The sequence below is a fragment of the Petromyzon marinus genome, chromosome 43 (assembly GCF_048934315.1).
Source record: "Petromyzon marinus isolate PM22_M1 ecotype Great Lakes invasive population chromosome 43, UKy_Petmar_22M1.pri1.0, whole genome shotgun sequence".
In the NCBI taxonomy this organism is placed as follows: Eukaryota; Metazoa; Chordata; class Hyperoartia; order Petromyzontiformes; family Petromyzontidae; genus Petromyzon; species Petromyzon marinus.
Genome location: NC_133709.1, coordinates 8,017,795 through 8,041,303, shown reverse-complemented (window position 1 = coordinate 8,041,303; position 23,509 = coordinate 8,017,795). Strand labels below are relative to the sequence as shown.

The following is a 23,509-nucleotide window of genomic DNA, read 5'->3' as shown; positions in this document are numbered from 1 at the left end:
AAAGAACCAAAGAGTATGAAAGTAATAAAAACCAAAAAACCCACGACGTTTCGATCGCAACACAAGCGGTCTTCATCAGGCGGAGAGAAAAGAGGGGGGGGGGAGGGGCAAGCCTCCAAATAAGCCTCCAAATGAAGCTGCTTATACGGGTTCCAAAGTGAGCTTGTGCCCCGCAAACAACATGGGCGGGGCAGCCAGGAGTAGACAATGGGGGGGAGGAACCAGAGACAATGGGAGAGAGAGGGGGTGGGGTAGAGATGGGGGGGGGTAGAGATGGGGTAGGGGGCATTGCACCTAGCTACACCCATCCACACTGCTGACGGTACAGGTTGACAAGTAAACACAAATCATGACTCCAAAGTGGTCGATGACATCTTTCCAATGATTGCTGAGTTTAAAACCGTCGTCTCGCTTGAAATTGTGTCTGTATAGATGGATGGATTCGTGAACGAATTTTTGTTGAACGAATCTTTGTTGATTTTAAGGGCATCGCTCCAGTGGCTTCCTGACACCAGAAGAGCGTTCCAGACGGCCGCCTACAGGAGACACTGTGGTGTTAGCCATCGACCGCATCGGATGCCCGACATCTCCTTCATACGCGGAGAATGAAAAAGAAACCAAAAGCCGCAGGTTGTGCGACTGTGGCCGTGCAACCCAAATTATGGACCGAATAGTAAACCAATCCCTCCCCCCTTGAAGACACTGGTGGTGGAATCATCAACCGCATGAGACAAATTCAAAGGTCCATGCGCACATTCCTCCCCCCTTGAAGACAATGGTGGTGGACTCATCAACCGCATGAGACAAATTCAAAAGTCCATGCGCACGTCTCTCCCGTAATGAAAAAAACTAGAGACAAGAAGCCACGGGACCTTTGGACTGTGGGCCATGTCACCCCACAAATGTCACCCCACAACTATGGCCATTATAGTAAACCACCGTGGTCTGCGCTCCTTCAACGGAGGAGGAACAGCAAAACGACACGAAACTTCTTCTCTCTCCTGAAGCCCTCTCGTTTTCGCCAGCAGACCTCGACATATGCATTTAAGCGCCTGAACATAATTGAATAATTTGGTAATGCTGCTGCGTAGCGGTGTACGAGGACAAATAACTAAAACAATAATCGTAAAAAAAACAGCGTGGCCTTCCATCAAAGGAAAACAAATAATTTAATAGGCGATGTTTCGGGAAATGGTCCTACTTCATATTACATGGTGGTCCAGATGTCTTGTGACCCCAAATTAACTGACTCCTAACATTTTTTGAAATGTTTCTTACATTACGTTACGTATACAAAATAAATATTTTATTATTATTAAATGGACGTCACAAGACATGTGGATCATCCTGTACCCAAGCACCCAATTACCAATGTTAACCAAATACCCTCAATGTCGTCTATTTAAGCGGTTTCACTTTATGTTGGACAACTTTTGTCTTCTGTGAAAACCAAAAAAAATCATACATTCACTGCCAATTAAACGACTACAGTACTGAGAGTTTAAAGCGTCGTTTTTAAAAAAAAACGCGAAGTACATCGAGCCGCGGCGCTACCCGTAGCTAGCGTTGCCGTGCTACCATGGCAACGCGATGTTTACACAGAGGCGGGAGCGAGGCCGCATGGGTTACACTTTGTGTTTTTTTAAAAAGAAGATTAAACCCTAAAGGGCGTTATCTCAGCCGCGATAAACTACAACGAAAATTACATCGGCATTAGAAGAAGACGCCTTCAACGATGGTCCTCAGTGAGTATGCGCACGGCGCTCGCGATTGACGCGGCTGGGGCCAGCCCCTTCCCTTCAGTGAGCCTCGCGTGGAATTTATCGCCGAGTTTAAGCCGAGTGCTTTGTAAATTTGGTGGCCAACTGAGGCGCGTTGTCGTTTTAACGTTTTAACGCTTTACAACTAAGGCTGAAAGGCCTAACTAACTCAAGCGGAGCCGTGGTGCAGAGGTCAGCGCAAATGTGCAATCAACCAGGCCACCTGAGTTTGGATTCCAGGCCACGGCTAAAATCAGTAGCGAGGGCTGCACCTGTCCCATTAAAACAAAAAAAACCTTTGGGGGCGTCCATAAATGACGTCACGCACCTGGTGGGGGGGATGGGTCAGACATTTGTGACGTCACATCAAAATGCGCAACTTTAAATAAATATAAACAACACGTTCTACTTCATTAAATAGACTTTTTGATAAATGTTTTCAACCTACAACATCAGAGTGCAGCGGCGCATTAAATACGCACTACAATGACAATAGTTTTAAAGCGATTTGAAGCCGTGTTTAATTTTTTTGACGTCATTTATGGACGGCCCATTTTACGAAACCAAAAGAACCATACATTCCAGTGACTTCTACATTCAGCTGGGTCTCACGTTGAAAAGTTGGGACACAGAATCGCTTGCCAATCGCGGGTCGCTTGCATAGACTCCCCCAGCCTCAAGGGGGCGCACCCTTCGTGCTGTGGGGTGGGACAAAGGTGACTGTGTCGAGAATGGCACACTCGTGATGTGAGCAGCGGAGTGGGCTTGTAGCGCTTTGGGGTAAGTCAGCGGTGGCTATCCCATGGATAGACCCCCCCCACCACCACCACCAGCCCGCAGCGCCACAGTAATGTGGAATTTCCACCGCTGTCTCGGGAAATTGCTGACTTTTTTGGTGCGCTTTCCGTCACCTTTAGCGTCACAAGGCACGGAAGCCGAATGACGGGGATCTTCATTAGGTGGTTAGTGCGAGATTTCAGCCAAATGTGGGATTGTTCGGCCGACCACCGCCCTGCGATAGACCCTCGACGAGTTTCGCGCTTTGATGTGTTGTTGGCTTGGACCGCATGTTATACGGCATAATGTCCGACGTTTCTCTCCATGTGCTGGTTAATCTTCAGCCTGGCTAATCCGGACACGATTAGTTTTAGGGATAACTGCTCATCCAAATGGCATTGACAAGTTTGGTATTGCATTGTTCTGCGAGTGTGGCAACAATGCTGCTGTGTTAAGCTGGGGAGCGGTAGCGTAGTGGTTCGCACTGCCATACGAACCCGGCGACGATTATATGAACCGCGGTCCTGAGCATCACCTGAGCACACCTAGGTCGATTCAGCCTCAAATGAGTACCTGGTGCGATATGTACATGTCGCCACTAGGGAGACAAAGGCGGCCGGGCGTGGTTGCTGCCCCCCCCCCCCCCCGCCTTGTGTGCTGTGCCGGCAAGCAGCACTTTTCCCCAACAGTCTGTTGAGGCTATACGAGGGTGAACTTTGTCGCAGTCACCGAGGCGCTGGTGCGAAGCCGTGCGGAGCACAACAATGGAGAGCTCTTCTCCCTGGAGGAGCTGTCCCTGCACCAGCAGCAGATCGAGCGGCTGCAGCACCTGGACGTGTGGTGTCGCCACCTCAAGACGCTCTACCTGCACAACAACGTCATCCCGCGCATCGGCACGGACACACACGCGCACAGCACATGGCAATAACAGTGAAGGCCTCCCCGCACGCCGTGTCAGTCGTGTGGAGGTTGTTTGTCCATATGTTTGAATCGTGTAAGCCAGTGCTTCGTTGGTAAAGGGATGGAGTTCCCAGGACCGGTTTAGATTTCACTCGCTGCCGATGTTCGCCATCAGGTTTGAGTGAGTGCGCTATGCACTCCCGCCAACACTCTACACTTAAACACAAATTAAAACACAAGCTCGCAAATAACAAGATCAGTTGCTGTACTAGTACAATGCTCAAACATCTACACTCCCAGACTTACGAAATCCATTTTGACCAACGTGGTTAAGTATAGACAAATAACCCGCACCCAGCAGTGGACTGACCAAAGGGCTGTACATATACTGGATATACATAATGTATTTACAATTGCATAGCACTCTGGTCAACTCGCCAACATTAACGTCGCTTTGTATATCTTGACACTATTCTAAAACCAACGCTTGTGTTAAGTTGTTGTGAGCTGTGCTGCGTTGCGCTGTGTTATGCAGAAAACCTGAGCCGGCTCAAGGAGCTGGAGTATATCAACCTGGCTCTCAACAATGTGGAGCGAATTGAGAACCTGCAGGGTGAGAGAGGCCACCACAGTGCGGTCCGCTGTCCGTTATCCAGCGGAGACTCCATTGAAATTCATTATCTATTTAGGGTGACGTATGTATGTATGTATGTTAAACTTATTTTGCACATACGTAGCCAACCGTGATAATCGGAGGTGCGGGGGAAGGACAACGGACTAACCACAAAAAGCAGTTTTAAAGAAATGGGTTTTCAATCGAGATTTAAAAGTGCATAGCTCCAGTGGCTTCCTAATATCGGAAGAGCGTTCCAGACGGCCGCAGAAGCGAATCTGAAAGCACGCAATGCAGTGCCCATCTTTGTTCGATGGCTAGCCAAAAGCCGCTGCAGTTAATCACATTTGTTATTTTAATGATAATATAAGTTGTGGCTGATTTGAAAATACAATAAAGCCTTGGATTGCGAGCATAATTCGTTCCGGAAACGTGTTTGTAATCCAAAGCACTCGTATATCAGTTGTGATCACGTGACGCTTGGCAGACAAAGCGTATACGTACTACTCGTATTGCAAGACTTCGCTCTTTTATCAAATTAATATTTATTTAAAATTTTTGTTCGTCTTGCAAAACACTCGCAGACCAAGTTACTCGCAATCCAAGGTTTTACTGTACTTTGATTTTACTTGGGGTCACAATTTTATGCATGGCTAAAATTGCGTCCTCAAATTCTGACAATTCATTGCGGTTTGTTTTTTAGAGGTGGAGTTTAATCGTTGTCTTGAAAATAAAGGTGAAAAGGTATAGATTCAGCCTTGTAACTTCCTCCTCAAACCACTGCTGGCGGGGAAGGGCCTTTACTAGAGGGAACTCTAAGTGAGCCCCACTCGAGGGTGTTTGGGCCTACTCTTCCACGGTGACCTGACATCTTGGAGAAGATGGGAGTGCCCACATTTTATTGCACCATTTTACCTCACCATGCGTGACTGTGGGGTGTACCCATTTATATTTATGGAAGGACTGAGGTGCGGAGGTCGAAGAAACTTGCCCCATTGTTAAGAAACTGCCATGCCAGGAAATTAAACCAATGACCTCTGGACTCCTATCAGAGTATGCAGAAATATATTCCTCAAAGTAACTTTCTGGTGGGTGTCTCTCCTGAGTGTTGGGAGTATTTAAGTACTGGTAGTCACTGACTACTCTTGCATCTACCACTCTCCTTCTTGACTCCCTGCTGGGCCCATCATGGCAGGGTGCGAGTCTCTGCAGAAGCTGGACCTGACGGTGAACTTTGTGGGTGAGCTGAGCAGCGTGGAGACGTTGCGCCACAATCCTCTCCTGGAAGAGCTCTTCCTGGTGGGAAATCCCTGCGCTGACTTCGAAGGCTACCGCCCCTATGTGGTGGCAACGCTGCCACAGCTCAAGGTCCCCATTTTAGTTTCTCCTGCTTTTTTGCTAATTTATCCCGATTGTGCTATCGCCGTCAAGCCATGAAACCAAAGTATTCGGATCTCTCGCAGAGCAGTGCAAGAAAAAACCTTGTGAAAGTATGGCCCTGATGGCCATCTACGCCTGTACTAACCCATATCCATACCGCCCTCATCCCTAATTTTACATCCCCTCACTCCCTGTTGCTTTCTTTTCCCATTTGCCAAACTCCGCTCTCTCCCGTCTTCCCGCCTCAATTTTGACCCCCTCCTGTCCCTCACCGGTCCTGGTGTGTGGCTGCAGCGTCTGGACGGGCAGGAGATTGAGCGCTCGGAGCGGATCCGGGCGCACCAGGAGTTGGAGTGGACGCGGCGCCGCGTGCTCGAGCAAGAAGCCGAGTACCTGGCTCGGCGCGCCCAGCAGAAGCTCTCCTACGCCGGGTAAACACGTTCATGGCAACGGCACAGCCAAACGGCGGTCGCACATTTACGGCACTGCTTCGTAGCAGTGTAACAACTCACCGTCCACCACTCGCTGATTTGTCCTAATTCGGTGGGGGCATGTAACGATTCGGCAATTGTTAGGGTCGCGATCTCATTCAAGATGTTTTCTTTTTATGGTAATGTGTACTGTCTTTTTTTTGCGTTGTGTCTTGTGTTTGAACTGTCTTGTTTCGTTTCATAAGCCAAAATGGTGACATTTGCATATAATTTACATTAATTAATCTGTTCTTACATGCACAATTCGATACGTATAATGTGCTTTTAGATATTCTGAGTAGTGACATGTGTACTCCTTTACAATGCCAGTTCAGACAGGTTCAGCTATCACCTGCCACTGATGGTAGCCGTGGCTGGAAATAAAACTATGGTATCCTGCTTTAGAGTGCTGCATGCCAAAACCAATGCACCACTGCTTCATTCAATATAATGTCTGCTTCAAGTAAATGATTTGCTTGTCAGTATGCTTAATGCCAAACCAGTTTGCAGAGTTGATTGCTGGATCTATGTCCACGACAGCCACCCGTTAAATTATGTGAAGAGTTGTATCAAAACGTGTTTGTTGCCTTCTGCAGACGCGATTTTACATATCCAGCAATGGTGTTCACATCGCATAAAACAAATTGCGGTGGTTTCACAACCTACGTCTCTTATTTGAAAGTTACAATTTTCGAAACTCTGGTATGAAACTACCACACAATTTGTCCTCTCTTGCGAATGGCAGGGTTTTAACTTCATGGCAAATGGTGTGCTTCAATGATCGCAACACTTTGTTGAAAAAAAGGTTATGTGTGTGATTATGTGAATTGATCCGGAAACTCCATGGCCACTGCCGGTCGTGGGAACTGCCAGTCCAGGTTGAAATTTGTAAGCTGCAGGATGGCTGTGTTGTGAGTTTGTGGTTGTTGCGATTCTAGGTTTCACGTGTGCTACCTATGTACAGTGCTCTGTTCAATTGTGCTTCTTAATTATGTTGGCGCTTTACGATTTAACATTTGTGAGGCGTGATATCAAGAAATAAATAAATAAACAATTGTGACCGTTTGACACGGTGTTAATTGTTTGGCACCTGGCGTTGATGGCTTTCAGGAACCGGTATTAATTGTTTAATTCCTCCATGCTGTCCTTGCAGACAGGAAAACGATGATGAGACCCGGAGGCAAGATCCGAACGGGAGTGTGGAATCGAACCAGAGATTCTGGGAAGAAGAGACGGAGTTCACACCCGAATCCCGAATGGAAACACACCGGCACTTGGAGGAAAGCCGCAAAACCAGGGAGGGGAACAGGTGTGAAAGCGTGCATGGCGTAGTGGTTAGTGAGTGCACTGTGGTACGAACCTGGTGTCCTGGGTTCGATTCCCGGCCACATCTAATATCAGAGGGAAATCATATCTGGGACTTGTTTAGCTAGGCCGACTCAACCCTAAACGAGTACCGGTTTGCGGAGTGTAAACATTACCACTTGAGAGACAAAGGTGGCTGAGCCGTGATGCAATTGTGTTTGATTTCTTTCAGTCTCGTTTGTAGTTGTGTTTGTTTCATGAGCCTCAATGTCCCATTATTGTATCATTTGCATATTATGTGTGTCCATTACGAATAATTGATTCGCACATGCATTAATCCATGCATTTAAAGCGAGCGTAATAATTATTTTTAATCGATGAATGAATGCACCATTACATACCTTTTGTTCATGATCAGGTGAATGGAAGTGTGTGGTGGACTTATCCTTTAAACAGTTACACCTTGGTCATCTTTGGTATTTACTATCGTTTGTGATTTTAGATGACGTGGTTAACTATTGTATTCAATTCACTAGTTCAGTATCTGAATCTCAAAGCAGTTTGAGCAAACCTTTGTCGTATGTTGATGCTAAATTGAGTCATGATAATTCTGAAGCCACCAGTGAGGAGTTTTATTGGTCGGAATTTGACTAACAAAATCGGCGCTTACAAATAATATCCGTGTAAACGTGACAATCTTGCCAGATGGTGGAGGGCTAATGACAATAATTTTGGCATAAAACCACGACGACGTGGCATAACCCATCAACAAATACTGCGTAGATTATTGTACCGGCTACGAAAACATACGTTCTAAGTGAACCACTGTGCTGTTTGGTTTTGTGTAAAAGGGGAGACACGAAACAGCCCAAGAGGAAGCGCACTCTCATCACGGCCGACGGGCGCGTTTTAAACATCAACGAGGCCAAGTGAGACGCGGCGCACAATCACACCCCACCTACCGGCAAAACACACGGTACGGCAGCATACAGGCAGGCAGCATACAAGCGGTACACTGGGTGGAGCACAGCAAGGCAAACAATTCAGACGGCACAGCATGCTCGTCAGAGTCCTTGACTGCTCACGCGCATCATAGCACCGCACGGTAAAGTACACGCAGCACGGTGCATTCGGCATATACACAAAGTGTAGCGCAATGTGGAAATATACACACGGAACGGCGCATTCATATAGCAGAGTACAGCACACACCAGCGTAGTACAGGTACAGCCCGCTTGTCAATCCACTGCTGGATGCGGGCTGCCCCACTCCATGCGGGCAATGGGGGTTTTTAACCATACTTCACCACGTTGGTCTGTGCGGGTTGATGAGGGCAGGGAATAATGGATGTGGTAACATAGAAGTACAATACAGAAATGGATTTTGCTGCACTTCCCTTTGTTGTCCAGAATGTAGCCCCGCAGCAGCCTGTTGTGCTTGTCTGGTTACCCATCCAAGCACAATCAAAACTCAGCCGTGCTTCTCTTCCGACATCTGACGAGAGCGTGCGCATTTGTGGAGAGACGGTCGTAAGCACAGCACGGCATAGTAAAACAAAAGCAGTTCCAGCACATTCAGCACAGCACATGGCTGTAAACTCGACATAGCACCCGCCATCATGGGACAAATTGCTCAATTGCGATTTTACACAGCAATCAATGCAAATGACTCTTGAGTCTTCACCTGGGAAACTCCAACTTGAAACAGCACAGTGCCCACACCAGCTACAGTGGTTCACTCCGCAGGGCAGTAACGAGAGCGTTCGTGTCTGCAGGTTGGATTTCTCGCTCACGGAGAATGACGCCGACAACACGCTGGTGTTAGACCTCGCCATTTACAAGTGAGACAACTTGTTCAGGACAACGTCGTTGTCGTCGTCATCATCGTCGTCATTAAACGATGCAGAAGTGTTGTGTCGCATGCTTGGTTAAAATGAGTTGCAGTCGTCATTGACCTATGGCCAAATCACCCGAAATGCATTCGATTTTGTTAGATCTCAAGATTTTGTTAGATTTCAGAAACTAAGCAGGGGTTGAAGCCCTGGAAAGTGCTTAACAAGTATTATAGGCTGCTGCGAGGCTACACTGTGGGCCCGCGTAGGGCAGTGCGTCAGAATACATTGTTATACTGTACTTCTATTCACCCATGTCTATGCATGTTCTCTACATTCGTAATTCTGCGCTGCCAAGTGTGGTGAAGTAGGGTAAAATAACACCCCATGGCCCGCAAGGCAATGATCGACTTGACAAAATGGCTGTGCGTGTAAATCTGTGACCAGATTGAGACCATCAAACGACACATGAGAACTTGCTTTAACCTTGGCTTAGGAGCCGACATCTCAAACCAGTTACAGGTCTCCCTTGATCTGTGAATACTGATTCTCTATGAGCTCACTCAGTGTTTTCACCTTGGCCTCACAGATATCTGGACACCTCTTTAATTGATGTGGATGTGCAGCCCAATTATGCACGCGTAACGGTGAAGGGAAAGGTCAGTATGGTTTGACATTATTTACGCTTAGGCACAGCAGCAATCGAATATTTCTGATGGTCATATGACCTCCCGCTTGGCATTTGATTCTTGATCAATGGATCTGCCCATTCTCACAACTGCACCTCATCCCACCCAAACCCCACCCCACCATCCCTGCAGGTGTTCCAGTTGGTTTTGCCGGAAGAAGTCCAACCAGATAGGAGCCTTGCGCAGAGGTCACAGACCACGGGGCACATGCTGCTTACAATGCCCAAGGTATTACTTTTAAATTCAGGACATTTGGGCTCACTATACCAAGGTCGCGCAGTGGTTTTGGCATGTTCCGAGTAAATTGTTGTTTTTACTCTTGTTAGCTTGCACATTCCCTCCCACCCTGTAATGCCTTGTCGCTCCTGCCGCTGTTGATGGTCTTGGTCTGGTGGTCCCTGTAAAAGAGTTGCCTACCTCAATTGGCCTTACCAGCTGAAATAAAATATTGAGTCTGAGTCTGGTTAGCACACAGTGTGCTAGGAACACGGCAACCGGAGTTTGATTTCCGGCCACGGCTATTATCATTAGCGAGTGATATCTGAAATAATTCTGCGCACCCCCTTCACCAACCCGCGCGGCACAGCGTTGTTAAGTATGGTCACACGTCTCCCGTGACCAACACGGCATGGGTATGCCTTCACTCAGCAGTGGATTGTCAAAAGGCTATAAATTATTATTAGTATAGTAATAATTATATTATTAAGCTCATGAAAACAGTCATTGCATCGCACATGTAAGAATAAATTATTTACAAATTTTGCAAATTATACACTTTTTGCTACACATGAAAAAATGGAGTGGATTAGAGTGTACAAATGAGACAGAACAAATCAGAAACAAAAATCCAAACAAGATGGTAAAAACTAAACAAAAAGAAATATTTATAGATTTGAAGCTTTCGTGACTGCAAGGATTCATACTCTTTGATTTTTTTCGGTAAAGTCACGTAGGTAAAAAAAAATCAATAAAATAAATGAAAACAACTAAATTAAATCACGACATTTCGGGCGCAACACAAGCGTCCGTCATCAGGTGGGGACAAACACAGCGAAGACAGTTGCTGAGATATGTCAAAGAGATCGCTCTGACACGGGTTTATATAGCTGAGGAGGGTGGGGGGGGAAACGAGGGCAGGTGGGTATGGGGGCTGGGCGTGGGCTGGGAGAGTAATTCCTAAAGATGTGGATAGAGCTCAAGTCCCACAGGTAGGGGGAGGAAAGTGGGAGAGAGTGGAATCGGAAAAAAACTATGACACGATTGGAAAGCTGCATCTCCAATTTCCTAGTGACAAAAGCTACGACACGATTGGAAAGCTGCATCTCAAATTTCCTAGTGATGTGCAAGGCTGGGAGTAAAAGACTGGTGATGTGGATATGAATATTAACTGTTAAGGCAGCTATGGTTTAACTTGGTTAATAACATCTTTCCAATGATTGCTCAATTTGAATCCATCTTCTCGGTTGAAGTTATGTCCAGACGGCTTGCAGAGCACCTTGGTCTCGGAAAAGATAATGTCATGAGAACCCGCTGTGTTGAAACAATGATCAGCCACGGCCGAAGAATTCGTTCTGCCGTGTTTCAAACCTGATTTGTGTTCGCGAATTCGGTCAGAAATATGTCGTTTCGATATAGCAGTCACCACAGGTACAACTCAATTTGTAAACACCGGGGTACTGTAAGTCAGGAATGACATCCTTTACGGATGGGATCAAATCACGGATTTTGTGTACTGTATTGAACCGGACCTGGATCTTGTGTTTGTTTAGAATTTTGGAAATCTTTTTGGTAACGCCTGCTATGTATGGTAACGTTTTTTTTTTACCTACGTGACTTTACCGAAAAAAAACAAAGAGTAGAAAGAAATAGGTTATTTAATCAAATAAGTGCCTCACACTGTGTACATCATCAGACTGTAATCAGAAAAAAAACTAAAATAACGTTATCAGTACTGAGGCTCCTATGCGGCCATACAGGAGGGCGTATAGCACAGTTTGCTGCCAACTATCATATAGTGCGGTTGTGTCGCTACAGTTCTCTGCGGTGAGTACAATGTCTTTTAAAAACAACAAGCGCTATGCCTCTCTGCGTAAAATTAATGCAAACCACTTGCGCGTTTCGAGATTCAGCGGTGAACGAGACCCACCCTGCAACTGGCAGGTGTCTCGGAACTGGAAAATGTTAATAGAATCATACGGACCTATAGGTCACCCTGCAGGATTCGAGCAATTGCTTAAGAAGCCACGATTTACCAGTGATGTAGAAAAGAAAGGCCTTTACTAGATAACACCCACTTTCCCCCTCTTTTTGCAATTACATTTCAGCAATTTGTACGTAGATTATTTCATTACCACGTTTACATGGACATCCATTCCCATGGGCAAAAGTGGTTTTATTTTAAAATTACGATCACTTGAAGTAATTATAAAAATGTGGATAAAGTGCACAGATACATCAGAACGCAATGGCTCCCTCATGCAATCGACATTACGATGTTGTTTAACAGCACTGTTATGGCCAAAGTATTGCGTCTGAAATCATTATGAGACACGGGGTGGACTGAGCTAGGATTTCAGCTGTGACTGCTATGTGTGCCATCGCAGTGAAGAGCGACTTACACTTTTTTAAAATCATTTTATGTGTGCCATTCGTGTCAAACCACGAGAGGACCTTTCTGCCCCATCTCACACAGAGTAGTACATCCCTTTGTGTTCAAGAACGGCCAGTGGAAGCGAATATTATAGAGCTACCCGGGGTCCACCAAGTAGTGGGCAGCACTTTCTCACCTGCTCTCAGATATGAGTGTAATCTTCATTGCTTGATGATCAATTAAATATATAATTGTAAGAGATGAAATGTTTTGCCAGTTTAAGTAAAAAAAATGAAATTTTATTTGATGGGTTTTATTTTCTTCTGTGCAGTCATTGGCGACCGGGCTGAGACCACGAACACGCTGAACACTCGAGAGCCTGGTTTAATCACAAGTGACTGCCTGGATTAAAATCTCGGAGCCACCCAGCCACCACCAGACTGACACTTTTATTCTGTTACACAGGTGAAGGAGGTGATAAAACCCGAGGTGGTAAAACCAAAGCCTTGTGTGAAGAATCATCCCAAGGAGGAGTGCACATCACCCACCACCAGCAATCGGTACAGCAACCACAGTGGCAATTTCATGAAATGAAATAATTTAATTGACATCCAATGGTATAGAGCATGTGCATATGCATGCATTTAGCTGTGTATATATTTCTACGGACGAGAAGTGGCACAGTGGTGAGAGCACTGCACTCCGAAATGCGCTGTGAGTTTAATTCCCGGTTACGGATGATTTCAGTGATGACGGATTTATGAATTGAGTCCCCTTGGACTAATCAGTATGGTAAAGTACGGTCAAATAACTCACATGATCGACATGGCGTGGGGAGACCTCAGTCCATGCGGTCTAAACGGTACTTGGCAATCGCTACCTACATCACTAAAATTATCGCTGGATTTGATGATCAATTCTACGACTTTAGAATGGAAAATCGAGCTCTAAACCGACTGTTGATCTGTCGACGGCCGTGCGTCAAACTCTGGCTTAATTCGGCGTCTGCTCTTGCATGCAGCGGCGACTCGAGCCAGGGCTCGGCGCAACAACACCTCGAGGTCGACCCCAGTGCTCGCCGCGGCATCGATGTCGCCACCATCGTCCGGGACGCGGGTCGCGGCGCCACGGGACGGGCGCCGCCCTCCCAGCCGCCCCCTTTTGCTGTCGCGTTGCCCGCCGAGGATCCAGCCTTCGTCGACGACCCCGACGTCCCTCCGCTCATCTGAGCAGTGGCGTAGCATGAGTGACGCGGGTCCTGGTGCGACAAATTAAATTGCCTCCCACCCCCCCGTCCCATTTCCTCACTCATTGGAGCTCGGCGCCTCGGGCCGCTCCACCATATATGGGCTGCTGTGCACACTTGACAGCTACGCTAATGCATACGACTGCCCGTCGTGACAATGCTTTGGTCACGGAGGTGGCTGAGTGTGTCAGGCCCTTGATGCCTACATTAAAACATGAGCCTGTGTCTCTTAGAGACCTGGGTTCAAGCCCTGGGACCGATTGTCTTTTAGGTGATCATACCCATGTCAGTGGGCCAGCACAATTGAGGACTTAGGTTCAAGCCCTGGGGACTGGGTGTCTTCGACAGACGGCTGATGTCTGCGTTGCAACACTGAGGTAGGGTCTCTAGTCACCTGGGTTCTGAGACCAGCCACTCGAGTTTGATGCTCTGGAAACTGAGGAATCCATGAAAAATTTTCGACTCATGTACATCGTGTTTCAGCCCCGAGGGCTAAGTTCTCTTACTCCATTCAGTGTTGTTCAATCGAGTGAACATCCATGGTACATTATTATATTTTTGATGGAATAGAGACATGGAGATGTTATTAATATTTTACACCTTTCTTTTAGCACAGAAATAAGTTTCAGATTTGGGATTTCTGGCATTGACACACAGTGGTCTGAACAGTCTTTAACGTAAACTTGACAGCTGATGATAAGCTTTGGTTAATAATAATAATGATAACAGCATCTCTCTGAAAATAATCCAATGCGCGGAACTAAAAGATCGGATGGAATCACAGTGGCTGGGGGCTTAGTGAGGGTTAACGTGGCATTGGCTCAGGATCAGCAGACATCTGCGAGAGGATAATCCATCACAGCCTTCCCCCACAGCGATGGGCCATAGCCTGCTAATGGGTGTGTGTGCATGACATGCATGTATGGATGCGTGCATGTGTGTGTGTGTATGCAAGTTTGGGGAGCAGTAGTGAAGCGGTTATCACCCTGCACTATGATCCTGGTGACCTGAGTTCGACTCTCAGTTATGGCCAACGATAATATCACCATCTTGGCTCTATAATATCTGATGTGTTTAATAATACAGTCAATGGTCATATGACTCATTAAATATACATGGATTTGCACTGAATGAGATGTGTATTTGTATATACAGCGAGGGAAAAAAGTATTTGATCCCCTACTGATTTTGTACGTTTGCCCACTGACAAAGAAATGATCAGTCTATAATTTTAATGGTAGGTTTATTTGAACAGTGAGAGACAGAATAACAACAAAAAAATCCAGAAAAACGCATGTCAAAAATGTTATAAATTGATTTGCATTTTAATGAGGGAAATAAGTATTTGACCCCCTCTCAATCAGAAAGATTTCTGGCTCCCAGGTGTCTTTTATACAGATAACGAGCTGAGATTAGGAGCACACTGTTAAAGGGAGTGCTCCTAATCTCAGCTTGTTACCTGTATAAAAGACACCTGTCCACAGAAGCAATCAATCAGCTTCCAAACTCTCCACCATGGCCAAGAACAAAGAGCTCTCCAAGGATGTCAGGGACAAGATTGTAGACCTACACAAGGCTGGAATGGGCTACAAGATTATTCGCAAATGGAAGAAACACAAAATAACTGTCAATCTTCCTCGACCTGGGGCTCCATGCAAGATCTCACCTCGTGGATTTGCAATGATCATGAGAATGGTGAAGAATCAGCCCAGAACTGCACGGGAGGATCTTGTCAATGATCTCAAGGCAGCTGGGACCATAGTCACCAAGAAAACAATTGGTAACACACTACGCTGTGAAGAACTGAAATCCTGCAGGGCCCGCAAGGTCCCCCTGCTCAAGAAAGCACATACATGCCCGTCTGAAGTTTGCCAATGAACATCTGAATGATTCAGAGGACAACTGGGTGAAAGTGTTGTGGTCAGATGAGACCAAAATGGAGCTCTTTGGCATCAACCCAACTCGCCGTGTTTGGAGGAGGAGGAATGCTGCCTATTACCCCAAGAACACCATCCCCACCGTCAAACATGGAGATGGAAACATGCTTTGGGGGTGTTTTTATGCTAAGGGAACAGGACAACTTCACCGCATCAAAGGGACGATGGACGGGGCAATGTACCGTCAAATCTTGGGTGAGAACCTCCTTCCCTCAGCCAGGGCAATTGAAAATGGGTCGTGGATGGGTATTCCAGCATGACTGACCCAAAACACACGGCCAAGGCAACAAAGGAGTGGCTCAAGAAGAACCACATTAAGGTCCTGCAGTGGCCTAGCCAGTCCCCAGTACCTTAATCCCATAGGAAATCTGTGGAGGGAGCTGAAGGTTCGAGTTGCTAAACGTCAGCCTCGAAACCTTAATGACTTGAAGAAGATCTGCAAAGAGGAGTGGGACAAAATCCCTCCTGAGATGTGTGCAAACCTGGTGGCCAACTACAAGAAACGTCTGACCTCTGTGATTGCCAACAAGGGTGTTGCCACCAAGTACTAAGTCATGTTTTGCAGAGGGGTCAAATACTTATTTCCCTCATTAAAATGCAAATCAATTTATAACATTTTTGACATGCGTTTTTCTGGATTTTGTTGTTGTTATTCTGTCTCTCACTGTTCAAATAAACCTACCATTAAAATTATAGACTGATCATTTCTTTGTCAATGGGCAAACGTACAATATCAGCAGGGGATCAAATACTTTTTCCCTCACTGTATATATGTGTGATATGGGTTTGATTCCCGGCTATAGCTAACAACAGTTGCGAATACTTGAACAGGGGATGAGTCTCCCTCTAGCTCGACTCAACCTTAAACGAGTACCTGGCGCAGTGTCTAAAAATTAGCACAGAGGAGACAAAGGTGGCCTGCCTGGTCCTGGCCCCACGTAGCCCTTGAATGCTTTAGCGGCCTTAATAGATGCTCGCTAATAGCCCCAGTGGTCTATTAAAGGCTGCACAGAGCAAGTTTTGTCTTTGCATGCCAATGCAGCTTCCAAGTATTAGGGAGCCAAGCATAGGTGGAATTTTAACCTCTATATTTGGGGGGGGGGCTAGGGGTTCGCTTTGTCCCTCACATTAGAAATCGCGGGTTTATTATAAATATATTATAATCTTAATTGTAAACTACTGAAAATAAATAATAAAGGTGTCCAGATTGGGGGCATCGGCTCCCCATGCCCCCCCCCCGCAAACTCCACCCATGGGGCCATGATACCCTTCATCATCACAAGTGGGTAATTGATATGCGGCTTGGGCCTCCTTTAAGTTGACTCAGCCTAAATTAAGTACTTGGTGTCATGCGTGTCAACATTAGCACTGGGGAGATAATGGCGGCAAGAATTGGTCTTCACAAACCCACTGTCCCACGCGGTTATGAGAATAAATTATGCACCGTTATTGGAACATGTCAAATTTGTTATATTATATAACAGGCATGTACCAATGCATCAATTAAACATTAAAATATATTCTTATGCTTATGATACGTGCATAGAATCGCGTAAGAATTATGTATTCAAATTATATGCACATTGTATGCTAATGTGACATTTAAGCTAACGGAGCAAACAACTGGAAATGAGAAGGATTTAAAAAAAAAACATTGTAAATAAAGGAGATGGCAAAACACCAGATTAAAAGAAACGTGATTCATTAATTGAATAGCGGCCCTGAATCATGACAATCGAATGACCGGGGGGAGACAACTGGGACATGCCTGTTATAGAACTTAGTAGACTACTTTAAAATTTCAACACGAGAGAAAACCCGTATTAAACCAACCTGTGGTATACTCAGTGGCCTATTTGTCAACACACTCAATCACCGCTTAGCGAGTCCTAAGTTCCTTTTTTTAAACCCACCACAGGCGTTCCAACGGTCTTCTTGGTTTGTATGGCAAGAGGCGGTTAGCATCTCGCCATGATGCAGAGATGTTAACCACCTCACCTGGTAGAAAGCAGGTCGTGGGTTCAATCCCGACCCTGATGCCTGTATATTTGGAGTTTGCATGTTCTCCCCGTGTTAATTTTTCTCCGGGTCCTCCAGTTTTTTCCCTCCACATTTAGAAACATGCGTTTAGAGTATTTGACTGCTTTAAATTTCAAAATGATAAGCCACTTCGTTGAGCTATCATTTGTGGTTAGGTCGCTTCTGAAAGAGAGCTATATAGCTCAGTGGGCCTTCCCTGGTAAAATAAAAAAAACAGTTTATAGAAGTTTAGGTTTAATGAGTCAGCCAGTGGACAGCTTCAGGATTCGCCTGGTGAACATCTCAAACGCTGCCAGCGAATGATTGAAGCGGGCAGTGGCATGGCTATGTGGGGTCCATGGTTTGAGATACAGACTCACCCTGAGACTTAAACCATCAAAGAAGGCAGTGCGGTTACTGTGTAGCCTGTGGTGTAAGATATAGACTTGCATGGAGATTCATATCTTTTTTCCACACGTTTGTCCGACTCATGTGGGGTCCGGTGTCCTTGCCAACCTCCATCCTGCCCTGTCCTGCACCATCTTCTCTTTCCGCTCCTCGGGCCACCATGTCCGATCGCACCACATCACCCCACCTCTTCCTCTGCTTTCCCCTCGATCTGTTTCCATCCACTTGCATCATTTGCACCTTCTGACCCACGTAATTTTCCTGTCTCTCACCATGTCCGAACCGCACCAGCCTTTTCTCTCTCATTTTCTCTGTGCTTTCTACCACCTTGAGTCTTCCTCTCACTACATTTTTCACCCTGTTCTTCCTTGGAAAACTCAACATCCACCGCAACATCCTCATCTTTGTCACTGCCATAGAGATTGCATCCATTGTTGACCTTCCCTGTCTGAATACAAACTGACTTGCCAATATCCACCAGCTTCCTCCATCTCCTTTCTATGATCCTTTCCCAGAGTTTCTTGGTGTGGCTCAATGCTATTCCTCTGTAACTCCCACACTCTTGTACGTCACCTTTCCCTTTAAGGATGGGAACCAATGTACTCTCTCTGTATGCATCTGGCATTTTCTTATTAGTTTAAACATCAATTGGAATCTCATCTGGAACCACTGCCTTGTGATGGTTCATGCTCCCCAGAGCCTCCACCACCTCTTCTCTGGTTATAGTATCTGCAACTATATTCTTGTTTTTTTCTTCTTTGGTTCTTTCGGTAAAGTCACGTAGAATGAGAAAACTGTCGGGACGACAGAGCTTCAAATTGAAGCTCTGTCGTCCCGACAGTTTTGTTCCTTCACCTGAAGAAGGCTACTTGTGTTGTGGCCGAAACGTCGTGAGAATTTAATTGTCTTATTTTATTTTATTATTTTATTCTCATTCTACGTGACTTTACCGAAAGAACCAAAGAAGTTGAATCCTTGCAGTCACGAAAGCTTTAAATCGAAATATATTATTGGTTCTTTCAGTAAAGTCACGTAGAAGGGAAATAATAAAATTATCACATTATTTTATTATTTTCCTTCTACGTGACTTTAAAGAACCAAGAATATGAATCCCTGCAGTCACGAAAGCTTTAAATCGAAATGTATCTGCAACTACTTAAATTCTTTGATGTGCCTCAACCATTTCACGTCTTGGGTTTTCCACATTCAGCAACTTCTCAAAGTACTCCTTCCATCTCTCTCTAACCTTTATCTCATCCGAGATTGTTCATCCTTCACTGTTGTTAACGAGATTCACGTGGTCGATGTCCCTGGTCTTTCTCTCTCTGGCCTTTGCCAAACGGTATACCATCTCGCCTTCTTTACCTCCAAACTTCTGGCAGAGATGTGCAAATGCTGTTGCTATTGCTACCACTCGCTTTGCCTCTTTTTGCTGCCAGGTATTCATCCAGATGGTTCTTCTTTCTCGTGTTTGCCCCTTTTTCAACTTTGTCTTTTTCTCTCTTGTTGCCTTTTGCGCTTCATCACTTCACCACCGTTTGTTCTTCTGTTGCATCTCTCATCCTTTGCTCACTCCCACTGTCCTACCTGCTGCTTTCAGTATTCCACTCACCAGTTCACATATTTCATTTACGCTCCCTGCTAGGCCTTACGCTTTTTAAGTTCTCTATAGATTGACTGCAGAAGTTATCTTATCTCGCCTTCCTCTTCCTAACTATTTTCACTATGCAGTCTGCCACCAGTAGTCTATGTTGGCCAGTCACACACTCTCCAGGGATCACTTGGCAGTTCTTCACTCTTTCCAGGTGCTTCCTCATCACCAGAATGAAATCTATCTGGCTCCTCACCTCTCCACTGTGATAGGCCATGAAATGTCCCTCCTGCTTCGGGAAGTAGGTATTCACCACTGCAAGATCATTCGCCTGGACCATTTGAAGAATGTCTTCTCCTCCTCCATACCGCCATATCTGCATCCACCATGATTCCTTTCATGTCCGTCCTTCCCATTCTTCTATTTAAGTATGCACAACTCTGAAGCTCTCCCAAGATTAATCCTTCTATTGCCCACTGCAGCCCATCTGCGGGGCACACACACACACACCATATATACAATCCCACAGTCCAGTACTAGTCTGACTATCATCAATCTGTCATACTTCTGACTTCCATCACCTTTGTCTTCATCTCCTCACTCAGAACAACTCCAACCCCATTTCTAATTGCTGTTGTCCCATGGTATAACAATTTAAAACCACAGCCAATCTCGTTCGCTCTGCTGCCTTTCCGTTTTGTTTCCTGGATGAATGTGGTGTAAACTTTCCCCCTCAAGCAGTCCGCTAATTCCTGACCTTTTCCTGTCATTGTTCCAATATTCCATGTGGCCAACCTTATCCTAACTCCCCAAAAACTTTCCTACTCTTTCCACTTTGTTTCTCCATCTTGACATGTGCAGACAACATACTACCACCGCCCGGCTTCGCTCTCCCTGCAGCCGCAGAGTCATTGGGTCTCGAGATTCTTCGCGCCTTCTGCCCACTTGAGGGCTGCGGGGGACTGAGGGCCATCTTGTTTGCAATGATTTTTTATGTTTTGGCTTTAGGGGTTTACGCCGGTTGCCACCAGACGCCAAACCCTGCTTCTTTATCCTGGCTTGGGACAGGCAGAAACTAATTTCTGGTGGAGTTTCTCATGGAGATTCATATACTTTGCATATAAATCCACAGGCAGGCCACCTTTGTCTTCCGTGGTGGTGGTGATGCTGCTTACACACCACACTGGGTACTCGTTTGAGGGTGAGTCGACATGGAAGAGACCCGGGAAATGTCGCTGGGTTCATAGTGCAGTGGAAAAACTGCTGCGCCATCAGTCTATCCCATATATCATTCGTCTGCAAAGCACCCTGCACCGTATTGCAGACGAATGAATGAACTTTAAGGAATTAACAATCTGTGCCAATAAAATAGCACCACCGTATTCATATTGGATGTCAAGCGTTGGAAACGTTTCATCCAGCACAAACTTTATTTTATATTTCTCTCTCCAGATTTTCGGTGTAAAAATTTCAAGACACAATTCCATTTTATAGTAGGAACATGTCTTTTTTAACTGGATAAATCACACAAGGTTATAGTCCCGGGGCTTTGCCAACAGCTGGCACAAATTGAATTTAAATAAATATATTAAAATCATCGCTTATTTAACGAGCCGCGTGAAACAAAATTGACTTTGTCTCTATTTTACAAAGGCATGTCAGACTCTTCCACTGCACTCTGCCGTGGTTGGAGTGAATTCTAAAGCATGGACAAAACAGCGGCTGTTGGGTTGCATAAGAATGAGGGTACTGAACGTGTCGTAATGAGAGTGCATGGCAAACGCACTAACAATATTACCGCTCGTTTTTAGAGGGTTCTGGCTTGCCTTTATTTGTTGGCCTGTTCGACTGAATTATAACTACATTACGAATCTCCGCAATGTGTTTTTGGCATGATGTCTATTGTTTATCTCTAGGGGCTGGGAGCTTCTTCGGGAATTTAATTGTTCTTCAACGCACAGTACAAACCGAAAACAGATCAGAGGGCTATATGGCAGAGCCGCGAAAATACACTCAGACCTAGCATTATGCAGCCTCCCAATAAACACTTCAGCAACCATGACAAATGTATTTTAGCTGCTAATCGCTGGCCCGCTATATACCACAATCGACAATCCAACCTATTACATACTCTTTAAACAGCACAAATATTACAGGGGCAGATACAGCCAAAGTGTAGTTTAAAGAGAGGGCCTCCTATCTTACAAAGCCAGTCCACACGGCCGCCCTCCAGCCGTCATCGTGTACCCCCTAGTGAATGACAGCGATGTGCATCAGACACGATATCGATCGCGGAATCACGACCCGTGCCCTGCGCTTTAATTTAAGAAAAAAAACGGAGAGTGAACACAAAAAAAAGAGCGAGCTATTGGCAATAACCGTGGCTCGGTTGTGTGTCCGCCCAGGTGACAATAAATAAATCACGGACAAGCGTAACGTGGCGCTGATCAATTTTTAAAGAGCCCATCGCACAAACACCATCATTTAACGCCGTTAAATCAATCGGGCGAAACCCATGCGTGTGCATCCTTGTGCGGTCGTTTGTCTAAATTACAGCCGCATTTCTGCGCTTGCTGCGACGTCTGACCATGGCCGTGGCAAACATTTGCCGATGCAGCTCTGGGTTCAAGGAGATTCACGAACTCCGCGCACCAGGCCTTTGGGCAATCTTGCACAGTTTGTTTTTCGGTGGGCGGGATTTCGATGAAGCTGAATGACACGTGTTGTGAAAAATAAGTAAAGTGGGCTTGGCCAGGACACAACATCGCAAGAACGGGTGGATGCCGATGGTCAAGAATAATGACGGATTGGCGGCCGGGAGGGGGGCGGGCATGAATTCGGCTCATGTGCACGTGGCTCGGTGGATGATTACATCGCAGGGTCTCGAGAGAACGTAATCGCTTGGGGAGGCCTGAAATCAGCGGTGGATTTACCATGGCTGACGATGAGTGGACTTGGAGGATCACTGTGCAAAGCTGCTGCTGCGTTTCCATGCAGCCTTTAGATTACATTTAAATTGAGCTGAAATTTGTTCAGAGCTCCTGTTTCTTATTTATTTTTATATTATGATGATGTACATCAATAGGCAAGTAATTAGAATGATTACGAAGAGGAATGAATTGGCATCACCAATGCCTATCACGACAGAAAATCGTAATTTAGGAATTTAAAAAATATATATATATTTTAAAGAACAAAAACAACAGTCAGTTGTCTCGGAGCTCAGAGCGTTAAGCCAGCTCAATTTGAGACCTAGGTTCAAATCCTAGGCAGTCATCCGCGATTTGAAACCCGGTTTTCAAATATCGCGAGTGGGCAACGTCAGATTTGGTTTTGTACTTCATTTCGTTAATTTCCAGCTGTGAACATTTAAAATATCAGCTTTTCTGTCACGCGACAATCACATAGCAGCAGAGTGTGACAAATTTGACAGAATTGCTATATATACGTAAAAAAACTATCTGCACTGCTCTGCAAGATTTCCGAATGGATTCCTTGTCCTATAACATGATGCCGATAACACACATAGCATAAAAAAACACCCACGTAAACGTAAAACCGTCAAGTGTTTTATTGGCATCTGAGTGGGAGCAGAATTGAATGAAAATATGGAACCTATAACAATTAGCGAACGAGCATAAATCTAATGTGCGTATTGATCGAAACGGTCTGAATCTAAACCAACGATGTGATAAATAACACAGGCGGAAACCTCCTTCTTGATAATTTGGGATTTCAAGAGAACATTATAATGGTGATGACGACGATGAGCCAGGACTGTCTCATTACCGGCCGAGTCTCCCGGGCATCTGTGCGGATGTCATCGTGACCCTGTCCTACGGAGGACGCAAGCTCTACTACCTTCGCATTTAATTCAGTTGGTAAAGCCACTGCATGCAGTCTCGTGTGCACCGCATGCACCCGAGTTGTGAAACACATTCCTGTGGAGGGAGCTGATGGGAACGTTGGGTTGCTCGGTCAATGGCCAGGGTC

General features: G+C 45.7%; 1 protein-coding gene and 1 long non-coding RNA gene across 2 annotated transcripts in view; one reads left to right on the top strand and one right to left on the bottom strand.

Annotated features, from left to right (window-relative positions):
• Positions 1-1,580: 1,580 nt before the first annotated feature.
• Positions 1,581-21,952, top strand: DNAAF11 (dynein axonemal assembly factor 11). Its single transcript, XM_032970516.2, has 12 exons — positions 1,581-1,745; positions 3,263-3,430; positions 3,973-4,050; positions 5,246-5,418; positions 5,725-5,861; positions 7,054-7,209; positions 8,057-8,134; positions 8,980-9,045; positions 9,626-9,695; positions 9,858-9,953; positions 12,781-12,875; positions 13,337-21,952. The coding sequence occupies exons 1-12, from the start codon at positions 1,736-1,738 to the stop codon at positions 13,542-13,544; spliced, it is 1,335 nt and encodes a 444-aa protein (XP_032826407.2). The 5' UTR covers positions 1,581-1,735; the 3' UTR covers positions 13,545-21,952.
• Positions 5,715-23,509, bottom strand: part of LOC142930800 (uncharacterized) — a 54,289-nt gene continuing 36,494 nt past the window's right edge. The window contains exons 3-5 of the long non-coding RNA XR_012946755.1: positions 8,889-8,988; positions 6,991-8,699; positions 5,715-5,852 (exon numbers count right to left, since the gene is read on the bottom strand). This is a non-coding gene — a long non-coding RNA (uncharacterized LOC142930800). The remainder of the gene's footprint in view (positions 5,853-6,990; positions 8,700-8,888; positions 8,989-23,509) is intronic.

What these genes read in the sequence shown, in the direction of transcription:
- DNAAF11 (XM_032970516.2), top strand. An exon ending in CAGAAGCTCTCCTACGCCGG is followed by an intron (nt 5,862 to 7,053) that starts GTAAACACGTTC and finishes CTGTCCTTGCAG; the next exon opens with ACAGGAAAACGATGATGAGA. An exon ending in TGCTGCTTACAATGCCCAAG is followed by an intron (nt 9,954 to 12,780) that starts GTATTACTTTTA and finishes TCTGTTACACAG; the next exon opens with GTGAAGGAGGTGATAAAACC.